Below are 17,140 nucleotides of genomic sequence, written 5' to 3' on the forward strand. Positions count from 1 at the left end.
AATTGTACATTTCTTTTATAAACAAATACCAGATAAACATTTATAGTAAACAATGATAACAGCCAGGTCACATGGTGTAGCCGAACATTTTATTTTATAATCAAACTGGTCGCACTGCAAATATTTAATAAATCCAGTTATTCCAGTTCCACCAAACCAGTAAATTTTGTTAAGAATTCTAGATTATTTCTTGAATAAATAAATTTTGAAATAAATTTAAAGTTTAAACTAGTGTTAATATTTTTTAAATGTCATCGTGTTTTAATGTTTGAAATCTCTACGGATTATAAAAATCCGAATTTGAGGAGAAGTCATTATTTTACCTTGCCATGCGACTCGTGTGAAGTATGACTATGTTATGTCGTTACAATTTAAACTCATAAAATGTACATAGTATATATTAGTAGTTTATGCTTGCTTAAATAATTTATTTAGAGTAAAAATAAATCAAATTGGTTATCACATTATATTTTTAAAGCTTAGACTGTCTATTAATATATTTTTAAATAGAACGAAGGGTTAAAATATTTTTACAAAATATGAAATTGTGTAAATACAATTCTTACAAATTTAATTTTTTAGTCTTTATTTTGTTCATTTTGATTTTAGTCAGCATTTCAACTACAAATATTTACTGTGATTAAATATTGCTTATTAATGTTGTTAGTAAATGCTGTTCCAAGCATTGATATTTCAAGCCTTCTTGTTAGAATGTGTAAAATTGAGGTTTTTAGCTTCCATAGATAGTTTTATATTTTAAATTAATGTTGCAACGTTTTCATCTGATCCTGAGTTATAATATTAAAATTATTCACATTGGATAAACTAATTAGCAATATATATATTTTTATTTTTATTTTGTTCCTTCTAGGATATATAATTTAGCTGTAATGCCTGTAACTAAACAGCTCTGACCAACCATTCACACAATTTTGGGTTTAGTAGTATACTCATTTCAATTGGATCTAAGTGTTGTGCCTAATTAGTATTGTTTATGTTCTATCAAGATTTGTTTTCTAAAAATCTTCATTCAAGAGTATTGTTTTCCTATTTTATTTATGTTTTTATTTTTATCTATGCCGACTACATTTTTCAATATTAACATGGTACAGACAGGCATTTTCATTTAGGGGAGATATATAACCCAAAAAACTAGCTAATTTTCGTAAAACAAAATTGATAACACCAAGTATATATATAAAAAAAATTTCATGCGCATAAGTTGACCACCTGAAGACTGTTCTTATTCCGAATAGTGTATACAAATTAGTTTAAATTGTAATTAATAAAGACAAATTTTTTATAATTACAATTGGTTATATTTTAATTTTAAAGTGGGTCAAATAAAACAAATTATATAGTAAAAAATACAGACTATAAATAATTTGATTATTTTTTTTTGTTAAATCTATTTTTTTTGGATTTCTTCTTTTTTGGTTCATTTTCTTCTTCCGGTTCATACTTAGATGGATCTGCTAATCTTTTTTCTCCACTAAAAATAAAATTTAGTTATAAGAAAAAAATTTAATATTATTTTATTTATATTACCTTTTAACACTAATAAGACTTTTAGTTTTACCAGAATTTCCTAGAGCTTTTCCCCATTCATCTTCTGTTCCTTTAATTGCATATCTGGTAAGATTTTCTTGTTTTAGTTTTTCTAATTCTATGCGTTGCTTCTTTTTCAAAACCTGTGATATTAATAACATTAAGATATGTTGAAGGTAAATTTGAGGTTTTTTTATGTTATACCTTAGCTGCTTGTTCTAATTCTACTTCTAAAGGTTTAGCTAATGGCCTTAATTCATTACTGTCGGCTTGTTTAATCACAGGTAATTTATTATCAACATTTTCTTCCATAATTCCATTAATTACTTGCAGTATACGACGCATCATTCTATTATATAAGCCGAGTAATTGTGAAGGTAATAATTCAAACTGTTCTGAAAGTTCTTCAACAGTTTTGTATTGCAGACCCAATCCTAGTAATAATGCCTAATAAAAACATTTTTAATAAATAATGAAAGCTTTAAGGTAGTTTTATTACTTTTTGAACAGCTGAAAAATGAGTATCTCCAATTTTACTTTGAAAGTAAAGCTTCGATAAAGTGGGTAAGAGATCCATAATAAGATGATAATCAGCCATATTATTACAATACTTTTCTAATCGAAGAATGTCGTAAGAACTTAAGTGAATATCCAACTCTGTTTTGTCTAAAATATCTAATAATATAAAGAATTAAAAATAAAATTGTACTATAAAATTAAATTCTTAAGTGAATTATCTAATATTTTAAACTTCTGAACTTTTAAACATTTTAACAGCGAAATATAATAGAAAATTTTTCAAAATGTAGTATGACAGCGAATTCATTTTTTTTTATTGAATGTAAACACTTAATACTTACTGTTTATATTTAAAAAGTTTAAAAGTTCAAATAAGATTCAGTCTATCCTATGAAAAATCATTTACTTGTATCCGTGTCTGTAGTTATATTAGTATTATGCAATACTCCAAGAGCTAATTGTGGTGAGAATTTTCGAAACTGGTAACCAAGAAGTGATATAAAACGTTTACGGAAATCAGTCCAAAATTGTGATAACCAGTCTTGATTTTTTGAGTCTGATGTATTTAAAGTTGAAATCATTATGCAAGAATGTTCTCCTGTTAATTCATTATTAGTTTGTCTAAGACAAAAACAAAAATGAATAACCTAAATTTTTTTTAAATTAAAAATAAAACTATTAGGTAATTGTACCTAATATATAATGGAATAAATCCAGCTTTTTTCCAGAATTTTAAAAGTGGACCAGTGAGACCAAATGATACACCAATATAATCTAAACGTTCTGGGGGTCGTTCACTCAGCTTCAACAATAATGGAGGTAAATTATTACGTGGTTCTATAATTGAATAAACATATTTATTATTTAATACCAATTATTTTTGTATTAATATTTGCTCACATACCAATTCTTTCTTCAAGTAAATCAACTTCTTCTTCTTGAATAGAATCAATATTTTCTTTAGGAAGTTTTCCTTCTTCAATATTTGGAATCAAAAATTCATAATACATTTTCAACAAAGATAATGCTCTTGAACCATATCCCATCTATAAATAAATAATTATGTTAAATTTTGTTAAAAAATGTAAATTGTCGTCACTTAGTAGCATAATTAATTCATTACACTTTGGTAGTCTGGATGTGTAGCAATGCGAACAATGCGAGCTCCAGCTAATGATGGAAATTGTTCATCTTGAAAACATCCGGATATTGTCCATGGTATAAGATCACCAGCTGCTCTTTTGCCACGTTTCAACGCATCTGATGCTGATGTTTGAGATACTTCACCTTCTAGACACAACTAAATAAAATATAAATTTATAAAATTAAGACAAGAAATAATTATATAAGTGTCGGTTGATAAAATAAAATATATATATTGATAGAAACTTAACTTCAGAGAGAAAAATTAGGTTTATAAAACTATTCTAAATTCTTGAACTATATGCTTTATAAATCTGCTAAAGAAATTAAGAAAGCGATTGTTCAAGTAAACAACACATTCAATGCCAACGTCAGATATGTTTCGATACTAAATACTAACACACTTGGCCGATGTCGGAGGGTATCTGACAGACGTTATATGTATTTTCACAGTGATCTAAATAATGTATTACTATAATATATCTGCCTTCTGGTCACTCAGTACACATTTTTAAATAATTTGGTATAGTTGGTTTTTGGTTTCATTTTTTTTTTTTTTTGTAATTGTGGGACGATTTTATCTAAAACAAAATGTTAGCATGTGCTAAAATAATGTCGACATTTAACATGTCAAAATATTAATTTTAATATCTCATTTTGCTAAATATTGCTAAAAATTCAAGAATTCTCATACTTGTCTCTGACTAACTTTGTTAAACACATCTTAAAATTTTTCCACACTAACTCCTATTCAATTATAGTACTTACCCACATTATACAAGGGACATTAGTGTAACATTTCAAATTTCTGGACCTAGCAGTTTAAGCTCTATTTCAACAACAATTGGTTTCTTATTTTATAAATTTTGAAAATACCAATATTACCTGAATGACACATAACACTTCAGGTAAACTTTTTGTATTTATATCAACAGGACCCAAAAGACAAAATAAATGATGTGCTGGAGCATCTGACATCATTTGAAGATCATTTGGACTGTTCTATTAGTTAAAAAAAGAAATAATGTAAATAAGAAATAAACAGACTGTAATAAGTTATAAGAATAAATGAGATTTCTTAAAATAGTTACTTTATAATGTGAAGCTACATATAATGAAACAATCCGCTGCAAGAAAGCTTCTGACGCCTTATGGTAACAAAATAAAGTATCTCTATTAATATAATATAGATCACATCTATCAGGTGGAGGACAGCCAGAAAGCAGTGGAGCAATATTTGTTGCATCAAGACACAACAAATTAGTCAACCATTTTTCTACATCATCACCTGGTTTGTAACGTATAGATTCTTCTAAAGTCACCTATAATAAAGTTAAAGTAATATATTTAAAATTCAATAAAAAAAGTTAAATACAAGCAAAACTTTAGTAGTAACATTTTAATATCTGTAAAAATACAAAAACTCAATTATAAGAAAATAACAATTAACTACAATAAAACATTCTTTATAGCGTTCTCAATTTATAATTTCCCAAATACTACATTCCAAGAATTAAGTTTGTAACTATGATAAAAGAGACAATTCAAGCTACTCCACAATAAATAGAGTTACTAAAATAAAATATTTGGGTTTGATATTTGACCACAATATGAAGTGGAATATGCATGTATTAAACATCACAACTCAATTAAGGACAATTACGTTTAAATTATAAAATTCCTAATAACACTATGAGAATTGTATACATGTCACTATACCAGTCTATATGCCAATATGGAATAATTGTATGGGGTAGTACAACAGATAGAATACTTAATCCACTAAACATCCAACAATATAAAGCAGTTCGTACCTGCCTTAAAAAAAAAATAAATCCGGATCCACTAAAGAAAATTATATAGAACTTAATGTTTTACCGATAAATCTTCTCTACAAAATATTTGCTATATGTCTTACATTAAAAAAATGTTCCCCACTGAATGATATGCTTAATAAGCATGAAAACATAGCATATGACATAAAAATCGATTATGCAAAAAAAAATATAGGCCAAAAATTGGTTGACTATCTAGGACCAAAATATTCAACTCTTTAAACTTAAATGTAAAAAAATACTTACAAACTAATACTAAAATTAATATAAATAGATATATAAGTCAATTATTATTAAATGAACTTTGAAATTCTTGTAAACTTTATATAATATATTATTTTATGTACAGTATAGTATATGTTCTATGTATTCAAATTTCAATAATGCTGTTTTTATATCTTATATTTTGTTTTTTTTCTCTGTTCTTATTGTTAAATCTGTTTTTTCTTAGTATATATTTAGATAAATAATGTTACCTATCAGTAAAATATTAAAATTCACCAAAAATAACTACCTCCAACACAAGCTTTGCTTATAGGAGGGTAGATAAACCATAGAAATTGTATGTTGATTGATTATAAATTAAAATAAATGGTTATGTTTAATAAAAAAAATATATATATATATCTCCCTTTAACTAGTACCAGGAATAATATACAAAAAACAATTATATTTAAAAAATATATACAACTTAATTATATAATAAATTAATAAGCAACAAACTTCTTTTAAAAATCGTCCAGTAATAGCATTTTGACCGGCTTTATCATTTACATTATTACCAATAGGTGTAGCTTGAGAGCGGAGCTGTTGTAATAATTTTAATGATAATGATCGACCCGTTCCTTCATAACTAAAACAAAATTACAATTTTCTAATATAAATAAATTTTTATAAATATATTTATAAATAATCAGATAAAAAGAAGAACATGTGTTTAAATTATTTATAAATGGAAAATCAATCTTTGATAGTTAAATTAACTCATGTAAAGCAGTTTAAACTTACTTAAGTTAATTTTAATATTAGGGAATTTACCAATTATCAAGTATAAAAGTAATAACATTTTCTATGGATTGTTAAAAGTATGTTTCGATATTTAAATTTGAAGAATTATTAAAAATAATGTCAAGTTTAAGCTTTGGCTAGTATATTAAGTGAACAATAAATAATTAAATTATTTTTTAAAAACATAGAATAAGAATTAATGTTAACAAATTGTGGATTCAATAACAATAATTTTCCTTATCAGCATTTTCAACTACGATAAATAGCATGAAGAATAGAATAAGGAGACCTAACTCATACGGCCACTCGCATGAAAAACGTACCAAAATGAGTCACACGATTAAACTGGTGGCACTGCATAAGCTAAGGCTGATACTTTAATCCAACGTAGTATAGGGCTTATTCATGTTTTTTGCATTTTTCTTTGAAATATATGTATGACCCATTATAAAATTTATATCTCGTAAAGTTACAAATTGCAGCGCCACTCGTGACCGTTTAATCGTGCAACTCATTTTGGGACGTTATCAGAAACAGAGTTGGGTCTCCTTATTCTAGTCTTCATGGCAAATAGGTTATTATAATGTTAAACAATGAGGTAGTAAAGAAGTTATTATAGAATCAATTTACAAATAAAAATCAATAGGTATAGGTGTATAGCAAATACAAAATATACTTAAAAACATTAAATAAAATGTTTATGAACACTCAATAATAAATAAAATCTAACAGAAAATTGTACTTAAGGAGTTTTGTTTTTGAAAAATGCAAAAAATATCATTAACTTCTTAACAAATATTATTACTTTTGCTAAAATTAAAAATAAGATGGCATATTTTCTTATTGCATAGTGTATATGTTTATGATATGAAAATTCAAAATAGTATACACATTTTATAAAATGCAATTTACCCATTAATAGTAGAAGCCAAAAATACTAGATACGGACCAAGCATGGCCTTTACAAGTGGAAGTGGTATAGCAGCAGCTTCATCAATTACAACCAATTCTGCTTGACTTAATTTATTTGATTCGGTTGGAACTATATACTACAAACACATGTATAATAAATACTGATAAATATAATTTACAATTAAAAAGTATCGAAGTAATTTTAAAATAAATAGAACAAACTTGGATAGTTTGTCGATGATCTCGGAAAATATTTACTCGAACCAAGGCTTTATTATCATCAGGATTAGTTGATCTAACTAATCCATAATCTAAATGTTCTTGATATCCGAGAGCGTCAAAACCTTGAATAAATAAAAATTTGAAGTTAAAAAAATGTTATAAATAAAAAAACATTAATTTTAATACCCTTAAAAATAAATTCAAAAAATGTTTTTAAATTTTCAGGTGAAGGCGATGTAACAAAAATATTTGAATAGCCAAATGCAACAGCAGCTGCAACAGCTATTCCAAGAGTAGCAGATTTTCCTCTACCTCGAGCAGCCGTTAAGGATACAGTAGATCTAAGAGTTTTTTCAGAAATTGCTTCAATAAAGGTCAGTAATGATTTAGCCTAAAATAAAACACTATTTAAATAATTTTTCTTAAAGTATACTAATAGTACAACAATAAATAATTATAGTACAAATTTTAATTTTATTACCTGATCAACAGTTTTACAACAATTAACCAAACATCCAACTGGTGGTGTGTCTTTCATATTATCTTTTAACGCTGTTAATTCTTGATCATTAATTGATTGAATATTAGATTTTTCCTCAGGAACTAAATCAAGTACTTTGGATGAAATAGGCAATACTGTTAATTGATCATCGACTACTAAACATCGATCACATGATACTAAAGATAGCATGAACCTAATTAAAAATAATTAATTAAAACCAATTTTAATATTGAAAAAAAATTGAAAATATTTTACCTTTCATTAAATCTAGCAACAATATCTTGATGAGCTTCAGTTCTAAAACGTTCATGAACATCCATAGTTAGAGTATATAATTGTTTTAAAGATTTCAAAGACCGTAGTAAAAATACTATCAGTCCACCACCTTCTACTGTTTCTATAGTACGTGCTAATAAGTTTGGAGTTAGAGCTTCGAAATCCTTAAAACCATAATTTTACAAATTTAAATTTAAAAAAAATAAAAAATTTTGCTTAACTTACTTGTAATACACACATGCCATATGTGTTGCCAAGAATTTTATGAGTTTCTGAATAATAACAGTATCGAATGTTTGTAGAAGCGACAAATAATTCAAATGGATCATCTTCATTTACATTGAGTTTACCAGCTTTAACTTTATGTTGTATAGTTTTCATACGTTTCTTACGATGGCTAAACATAATTGAAAATTTTAATTTCAGTTATATATTGTTCTGCATAAAAAAAATACCTGCTGAATCCTAATTCTTTTTTGTAGCACCATAATACATTAGGTCTAGCTTTGACAGATGCTTTAGACAACATATGATGTAATATAACAACCTAAAATAAATAAATAAAATGATTAGATGAATTGTTTTTTTTTTTATATATATATATAGTTATATATCTAGTAATTAAATATTCAAATTTATAGAATTATTGAATAATAATTATAAAATATTTATACAAAATAAAACATGCTATTATATTTCAAAGTTATATTACTACAATACAGATATGTATTATGTTGGAAAATGTTGATTTATGTTACCTGATCACGGCCCTTGTCGCCAACAATTACAAACATAGTACGATGACCGGCTGTAACACTATTTTCAATCAGTGTCCTGATCCGATTATCAATTTTCTTGCGAACCATGATGATTGTTAAATAAAATAATAATTCTAATAAAAAAATTAGAAGTTTTCAAACAAATTTGGGACGAATAATATTTTAAAATTCAAATAATTCAATCTTTGAAAACTAATAAAATATTAAAAATTAAAATATGATAAAATTCAAATATACTAAACATCACACACGTTTCTTATTAGTTATTACTGTGTTGTAAGGTTATAATGGTCCACCACCAAAGTAGTTATTAGCAATACCTTACCGAGGTTACCATTCCTACAACTGAATTAAAAATGATTAGATTCTTGAATGATAGTTGTTAAAATAAACAACAAAAATGATAAGATATTTTGCATGCTTACATTCATTTATCGTTAATTTAATAATTTTTATTTATCAAGACCGTTCACTACTGCAGTCACAGCGTGCGTTCTCTTGTTCATAGAATACTTTTTAATATTAAATATAAATTTGTGCGTTATAGATTCATATTTCATAGACTACAGTATTCTTTTTTTCAATTTCAGATTAGACAAAGTTTTATAATAAATAATTTAAAATATGGATTGCGACGAAGGAACGCCTTCCAGTAGCAATGCTATTGAAGATAAAACTGAATATGAGGCTTTTAAATCTCCAGTTTGTCTTATAGTGTTGGGTATGGCTGGTTCAGGAAAAACCACATTTGTTTCAAAACTCAACTCATACCTTAAGCAATACAAAAGAGCCCCATATTTAATAAATCTAGATCCAGCTTGTAAAAACATGCCATACACTCCAAATATAGGTATTAACCATTATGCAATTTTATTTAATATAAAAAATAATACATAAATTAGGTACTTTATATGTTTTAATCATTGATAGATATTAGAGATTCTGTGAAATACAAACAAGTGATGAAGAATTATGGTTTGGGTCCTAATGGCGCAATTGTAACCTCTTTAAATTTATATACCACAAAATTTCATCAGTTAATGGACCTCCTAGGAAAAGTAAATGTTGAAAATAGTCATGATATAGCTGTTATTGACACACCTGGGCAAATCGAAGTTTTTACATGGTCAGCATCAGGTCAAATACTTACTGAAAGTCTTGCGTCAACATTCCCAACAATTGTAGTTTATGTTATGGATCTAGAAAGAAGTACTAGTCCAATAACATTTATGTCCAACATGTTATATGCATGTTCCGTATTATACAAAACCAAACTACCATTTATTGTAGTTTTAAATAAGGTTGGTTTAAAAATTTTTTATTTACTATAACACAAACAATAACTTTGACCTAACACGTTGACTGCTTGTTTTTTTGCAGTACATATGTTTTTTCTAAAAATAACATAAATAAACTACTCTTATATGATTATACGTTCAAACAGCGAATAAATACATATTTTAAAATCAGTGTTTAATTACACTAAATAATAATAAAATAAAATTCAGCCACGTGTAGGGAATAATAAACAATTTATTTTTAATATATATTGGATGCCAATTGGCGTCAGTACACAGTCAACGTGTTAACTATAATGCTACATCTATTTTTTTAGGCTGTTTAAAAAACTTAAATTAGTCTAAAATTTAAATGATAAAACATAAAAATAATGTAATTTCAATTATTATACTTTATCCACCGAGAGAACAACTGTATGGTAACTAAAACGTTTCTATTACAGTGTATTTCCACCATTATACTATTTCCACATTCTCCTGTTAAAACAAAAACACTGTGAAAGTAACCACCAGTTGCCATATGGTGATATAATTTGATCACAAATCTGTGGTGCTGGTTTATTTAGATACAAGAGTGAGTTGCACTCTATCGGTGGACAGAGTTTATATTATTTACTAAATTTGTTTTCTTTACTTATAAAATATAGTAAGCATAATTAAAATCAATAGGTCCAAATCTGAATTGTATATTATTGTTAATTTATTTGATCTCATTCATATAACGGTCTAGTTTAAAACATTGATATTGATGTTTTAGTAACAAATTATTATATGAAAAAATATATAATTTATATAATTTATTTGTGTATTTAGTGTGATATTGTAGACCCTACTTATGCAATTGAATGGATGCAAGATTTTGAAGCATTTTGTGATGCTGTAGAAAATGAATCATCATACATGTCAAATTTGACTCGTACTATGGCATTAACTTTGGATGAATTTTATAATGAATTAAAATGTGTACCAGTATCTTCATTGACAGGCCATAATTTTGATGAATTTTTTAAAATGGTTGATGCAGCAGCTGATGAGTTTCAAAAGTAAAAGTTAATTTGGATTAATTAAAATATTAAAATATTAATAGTTTTGATAATATCAAGGGAATATCGTGTTGAATGGGATAAATTGCGTAAAGAAAAATTGCAAACTGAAATTTCTCAGCTCAACAAAAAATTGGATGATTTAGCCGTTAGCAGTGGCAAGGGAGAACAAGTACCTTTATTTACCTCGTTAAGTGCTGGTCGTGAGATTTCTGATATCTATCTAGCACCAAATGCTGATGAAATGTCAGGAGACAGTGAAGGAGAAGAGGTACCTGGTTTTAATGTGAATGGCAAGTATTTATTTAATTATTTCAGATACTAATAGAAGTAGTGTTTTGAACCACTAATGTATCTATAAAAATATATTAATAATAATATATATTGAAATTTGGATATTTACCAAAATATGGATCTCAGTAAGTTTTTCCAATTTATGGTTAATCTTTTATGTATAAAGAAAACAAATCTAAAATTTGCAACAAATTATTTTTAGTTTATAATAATATTAATTATTCTTTAATAATTTTCAGATTGAGCAAGTTAAAAGGTTCCTTTTGAAAAACAACTAATTATGAAGATGAAATTTCAATATCTGAATAATATATTATTTGTAAGTGGATACAATCTAACTATTATAAAAATTATTTTTATAAATGTAAAATAATTTTAAAAAACAAATAAAAATCATGTTTTTATTTAAATTGAAAATCTAATCTTTATTAATGTGTTAAATTGTATTGTTAACATTGAAATCTGTTTAAAATTAGTTAAGTTAGTTCTGGTTTGAATAATTTGTTAAAAAAGTGTACTAAATACTCTGCCGCTTAATCTATATTGCAACTGCAAATTGAATATTTGACATCTGTATAAATAGTTTATCTAATACTAAAAGATATTCTTATATTTTAACAAGTAATATTATAAATAACTACATATTATAGCTACATTATATGTATAATATATCCAATGCACTAAGCAAAATAAAAATGTAAATTCTAATTAAAATTAGGTCATAAAATTAAAGTTTCAAAATCATAGAAAATGTTCAATGCATAGACTGATCTTAAAAATTTGTAGTAAAAACTATTTTACGTTGGTGTCCAGAAAAATAATATAACTATACAGGAATAAGCTTTTGGTCTTTAACTAAGATTTAAAACCTTTTTTTATCTCTATATCTCATCTGCATTTTTGTCTTATAAGCTGCATTTGAAATACTTCAAATAGCAAATGTTTAGGTTCTATTTTTCTTTTTTGTTACTATTACTTCTTCCATTGCCATGATTCATTTAACTTAACATAATAACAGCGCACCAAACAATTTCTTAACCTCATCTTAGCGCTCTTCTCTAGGTTAATCATCAGATTTGAAAATGATCTAACTTTAGAGGTTGCTGTCACGTCAAAAATGGGTCTCTGCAACGCTTACAGATAATCGAATCCTGTGTTCCTCATCCAGCGATGAAGAAATCAGGTTCTTATCAAAACTACTGTGGTTTTCAGACTAAACTATTTAACTTTAATTGTAATATTACATGCATAAATTATGTATGTATTATATTTACTTGGTTGGTCAACTCTATCACTGATTCAAAGCTAGGTCTGCTTAAGAGAATGCCAGCGTAGTATTTGTTATCTCTCTGACCCACGCACAACATAAACAATTTTACGTTCGCAAAAATGACTATAACCATATTAATTTCTCAAGTTAGAGAGAAATGACCTATTATAGAATTTAAAGTTAAAAACATTATCAAGGGCATCTCATAAGCGTTATATTATATTTTTATTTTAAAGCAAATTATGAGTTTTTTAAGATGTATAAACAATTTATAATTTTATAAATAAAAAAATTGAATTATATTGATTAATTAATATTTAATATGTTATAATAATTTAAAACAGGTAATTGAATGGATACCAATATATGCTATGACATATAAGATTTAGATTAATTTTCATATTGGTTAAGCATACCACTTATAGTAGATATACACTCACCCATTTTTAGAACAAGAGCTCCTAAAATTCTTATAACAAGCTACTTCTGCATAGAAACCAATTAATAAATTAATGAAATTATCAAATGAGAACTCTCCTTACCTTATTATACAAATTCAGTAAATATTAAATTTTTTACTTAGGCACAAGTCTGGCTTTGTAATTAAAATAAAATATTTTATTTAATAAACATAAAACAATAAAAATAAAAATAAATTTCAAGTAAAATAATAAACCAATTACAATACATAATTATTATATAATAATTAATTATCTGAATAAATTCTAATCATATCTTGTATTGTTGCTGGTAATTTAGTAACTGGACATCTAGATTCTCCCATAAGCGACTTATGTAAACACTTGTAACAGAATACAAACCTAAGCACAACAATGAAAAATATAAGATAAAAACCATAAAAGAAAATTTAAAAAATAATAAAAATGTATGATTAAAAAATAGTACAATAAACTAGAATGTTTCTTACAAAAATATATAAATATAACAATGGAGCAGTGGGTCGAGTAAGTTTTAAAATTAGATCGCTGTAAGCCTTCTTTTTGAAATAAAAATGAATATTATATGAAATAAATGAAAATATAGATTATATAATCTATAATAAATTAATATAATTTAATATTGTAATTTTTTATTTATTCAGTTACATAGTATTACCACAAAGCATTAAGCAATTTTATTTTATTTTTTCGTTTTTCTACATAGCTTAATTAGGTCGCAAAAATGTAGGCCTAAAAAGTGGATCACAAGTCTAAAAAAATTGTAGACCACTGTTATAGAGAATAAAAATTAATAGATACTACATTAAAAAAATATTAAAAACCAAGATTAAGAAGTTCCATTTACAATTAATATTCTTTTTGTGTTTTCAGATATATTCACGAGAGAAAGAATAATATTTTTCTTTGCAATAAACTAACTCTAAATTAAATAATATACAATAAGGATTCAAGAATGCAATATCAAAATTGCTTAATATATATTGATTACTGAAGTTAAAGTACTTAATAATTAGGATCCGGATTTCAATTCAAAGTGTAGGACAATGCATTAAAAGAACATAATTTGTTTTATATTATAATAGATGTTTTAAAATAACTTTTTGGTTGTTTTATTCATTTTTAGTGCATAAGTACTTTGTTAGAGTTATAAATGTAAATTAAGAAATTAAAAATATTATTTCAAGAAATATTTTTTTTAGAATATTTACTTAATTATAGTTTTTTGATATTATTTTAATCATACCAATAATCATATTTGATTTATAAATGTGATGAGATCATAAGATCTTTATATAGATACAGTAATTATTGGATATGATGTCTTACTTAATTTAACTCATTATTTAATAACTAATTAATCAGTAGGAGTCTAGATGCACAATCACATCTAAATCAAGTTCACATAAATACTGTGTATTGTGAGAATTTTTTGCTTATTTTTCAAAGCATTTTTGATAGTTTTTTACTATTTTTAGGTTATTCAAATCCAAACCCTAATAATAATATAATACTAAAAATGTACTTAAGATTTTTATTAATCAACTACTAAATGTATTTAAATAAACAATATTGCAATAACATACCCTGATACAGTAAGTGCAGTTGGCATTTTCCTTTCATTTATACATATGGGACACTTATTAGTGTTTTTGAGTGAAATATATTTGTCATTTTCCTATAATTTTTGATTTAATATTACTCTTAATAATAATTCAACATAAACAAAGTATAGCTATGATATAAACAATATGGTATAATCATAACTTTATAACAATCAGATCTTTTGAGTTTTAATAAGCACATGACGTAAAGTCTCTTGTTAATAATATAAGTAGTCACTAAAACACAATAGGTATGTGTAGACTGTAGACCCACTTACAATCAGTGGCATAATTACGGTCGACCCCCCCCCTCCAGAAAAAACATGTATCTATGCACCAATGCATTGTAGAAGTTTTTAATTAAAATATTATTTATAAATTATATAAGAAAATACCTAACCAGTATGTGTGTACGGAATTGTCGATAAACAAACTATAAAAATATTGTCTACAATCCACAAAAACCAGTTGGTGACCGATGTCGACACGGTAATGGCACAGGCAAATAGGGCACTGTATTTTTTTTTTCAGTTATAAAATAATATTGTTTGTATTTATTTTATCTCTTTATTCTTAGTTTCAAAGTAAGATGAAACTATTGAAAATCTGCCACTGTTTACAATCATACTATATTGTTTATATCATGTGTATAAATGTAGTTATAAATTAGATCATTATAAAACATACCTTTGGAGGATTAGGAATTGGGTAGGCAATAAATTTTGATTGCAAATTTTCAGAGTGCCACCAATTTAAAAACTGCATAAAAAATGCACCTAATTCCAACGAATGAGATAATCCATACAATAAATAATTCTTAATAGATTCTTTAATGCTGAAAATTGGTAGATTTATTATTTAATTATGTACATGTAAAATATATGAAAACCAAAATATATTAATTTGTGAATATACTTTGTCTCATATAAGAGCTTGATATATTTAGCAATAGGTTACTATGTATGACAGCAATAATGAAGTTGTCTGTTGCTAACATATTATTTTATGATTCCAACAACTACCTAATTTGTACTTTGCTAAAATAAAAATAGTAAAGCAATTTTTGATCATTGGAAACCATAACTAATAATAATTTTACCAAGAGGTATGGCCTAACTTTGTCTAACCCAAATGGACATAAATCTGGTACTTGAAATTACTTTTATATGTTACAAACTAGAAACTTAATTATTTTGTTGGTGTATTATTATTTTAGATTAATTTTTAACTTACCTTAATTGAGCAAGTGGTTCATTATTCGAAGATTCAATATTTTTATAAGTTAATACCATTCCTGCCACAGCTAATAAAGGTGAATGTGATTGACTAGATCCATTTATATATCTTATATAATATAATAAACATAATGCTTCCCAACATGTATGAATAATTTTATTTAATGTTATAAATACTTTCTAAAAAAAATAATATGAAATGTAAAGACTAGAAAAATATTTCAAATGAGTTAATTATATAAATACATAAAAATATTGAATTACTTCTTTTAGCTGTAGTTTATACTTAATTTGTAATTGATCGATATACATATCATATTTGTTTCGTAGATAAGGTATACACACTACTAAAGCTAAGCCCAAGTACAATTGATTATTAGAAGGTTTAGAATTAGTCGAACTAGAAACTCTAGTCAAGTCATAAAAGTTTTCAGAAAATGTTCCTCCTAAAACAAACAGAATTATAACTGAAGTAGAAAAATACCAATATCAAAAAACATATAATACAAGATATTATATATGATTTCCTTACCATATTTCTTCAAATACAAATACTGACAAACAGTATTAAGTGAAAGAAATATTTCATCAAAGTATTGATTTAACCATTTTAATTGTTCAGGATCTTTTAAAGTAATATACTATAAAAAACTTTCAATAAAATGATTGTACAATTAATTATAATATCAATAGGACTCACATAAAAAATTTTTTTTAATGCTGGATAAATTGTTGAAGATAGATTTTCTTGTGCAATTACTTCAAAAATTGACGGACGATTTATAATAGTTGTTGTATGGTGAGCTGCTTTTTCAGCCATTAGAAATCAATTTTGATACTGAATATTTTATCAAAAAACTTTGTTAATTAATCAAACATTATAGTGATAAATGTTTAAAGTATCTAAGTATCATATAAAATATCATTGTTTTACAAAATAATTAGTCTTATGAGTTTAAATATACAACCTATACCAGAAATTCAAAAGTTAAAATAATCAATTCACTAATTTACAAACGGATTACAGTTCACTAAGGTCACAATGTGTTTTCAATTATTATAATCGAAGTTTTATTCTACTCAAAAGTTAATATTTAAAGTACAAGACTTATACATTGTACATATTATAAATATATTATTTTCAATTTTCAATTATAGTTAGTTTATCGGTTATCACCTATCACAAAATATTTA

The 17,140-nt window shown here is 25.5% G+C and overlaps 3 protein-coding genes across 7 annotated transcripts; 1 reads left to right on the top strand and 2 right to left on the bottom strand.

Annotated features, from left to right (window-relative positions):
- Window positions 1-1,308: 1,308 nt before the first annotated feature.
- On the bottom strand, window positions 1,309-8,953 carry LOC113550538 (RNA cytidine acetyltransferase). Of its 3 annotated transcripts, none has more exons than XM_026952439.1 (19): window positions 8,724-8,953; window positions 8,421-8,512; window positions 8,191-8,362; window positions 7,945-8,129; window positions 7,669-7,882; window positions 7,374-7,578; window positions 7,188-7,309; window positions 6,966-7,102; window positions 5,769-5,898; window positions 4,302-4,532; window positions 4,096-4,212; window positions 3,191-3,367; window positions 2,972-3,113; window positions 2,760-2,904; window positions 2,474-2,688; window positions 2,048-2,223; window positions 1,753-1,995; window positions 1,549-1,691; window positions 1,309-1,492 (listed from the first exon to the last, which is right to left on the bottom strand). In XM_026952439.1, exons 1-19 carry the CDS (start codon window positions 8,829-8,831, stop codon window positions 1,390-1,392), a joined length of 3,057 nt encoding a protein of 1,018 aa, XP_026808240.1. In that variant the 5' UTR covers window positions 8,832-8,953; the 3' UTR covers window positions 1,309-1,389. The 3 variants fall into 3 exon arrangements, with proteins under 3 accessions (XP_026808240.1, XP_026808241.1, XP_026808242.1); XM_026952440.1 differs by having other exon boundaries at window positions 1,580-1,691; window positions 8,724-8,831; XM_026952441.1 differs by lacking the exons at window positions 1,309-1,492; window positions 1,549-1,691 and having other exon boundaries at window positions 1,759-1,982; window positions 8,724-8,831.
- On the top strand, window positions 4,362-14,143 carry LOC113550539 (GPN-loop GTPase 1). Of its 3 annotated transcripts, XM_026952442.1 has the most exons (7): window positions 4,362-4,501; window positions 7,413-7,561; window positions 9,335-9,594; window positions 9,675-10,045; window positions 10,856-11,085; window positions 11,146-11,378; window positions 11,619-11,751. In XM_026952442.1, exons 3-7 carry the CDS (start codon window positions 9,369-9,371, stop codon window positions 11,621-11,623), a joined length of 1,065 nt encoding a protein of 354 aa, XP_026808243.1. In that variant the 5' UTR covers window positions 4,362-4,501; window positions 7,413-7,561; window positions 9,335-9,368; the 3' UTR covers window positions 11,624-11,751. The 3 variants fall into 3 exon arrangements, 2 of the variants coding, with proteins under 2 accessions (XP_026808243.1, XP_026808244.1); XR_003405028.1 differs by lacking the exons at window positions 4,362-4,501; window positions 7,413-7,561 and adding an exon at window positions 13,981-14,143 and having other exon boundaries at window positions 9,106-9,594; window positions 11,619-11,698; XM_026952443.1 differs by lacking the exons at window positions 4,362-4,501; window positions 7,413-7,561 and adding an exon at window positions 9,163-9,232.
- LOC113550540 (peroxisome assembly protein 12) lies at window positions 13,319-17,061 on the bottom strand. Its single transcript, XM_026952444.1, has 7 exons — window positions 16,647-17,061; window positions 16,479-16,587; window positions 16,211-16,392; window positions 15,945-16,126; window positions 15,399-15,546; window positions 14,694-14,785; window positions 13,319-13,470 (listed from the first exon to the last, which is right to left on the bottom strand). Exons 1-7 carry the CDS (start codon window positions 16,764-16,766, stop codon window positions 13,356-13,358), a joined length of 948 nt encoding a protein of 315 aa, XP_026808245.1. The 5' UTR covers window positions 16,767-17,061; the 3' UTR covers window positions 13,319-13,355.
- Between the last annotated feature and the right edge of the window lie 79 nt (window positions 17,062-17,140).

This window comes from Rhopalosiphum maidis, chromosome 4, assembly GCF_003676215.2.
Source record: "Rhopalosiphum maidis isolate BTI-1 chromosome 4, ASM367621v3, whole genome shotgun sequence".
In the NCBI taxonomy this organism is placed as follows: domain Eukaryota; kingdom Metazoa; phylum Arthropoda; class Insecta; order Hemiptera; family Aphididae; genus Rhopalosiphum; species Rhopalosiphum maidis.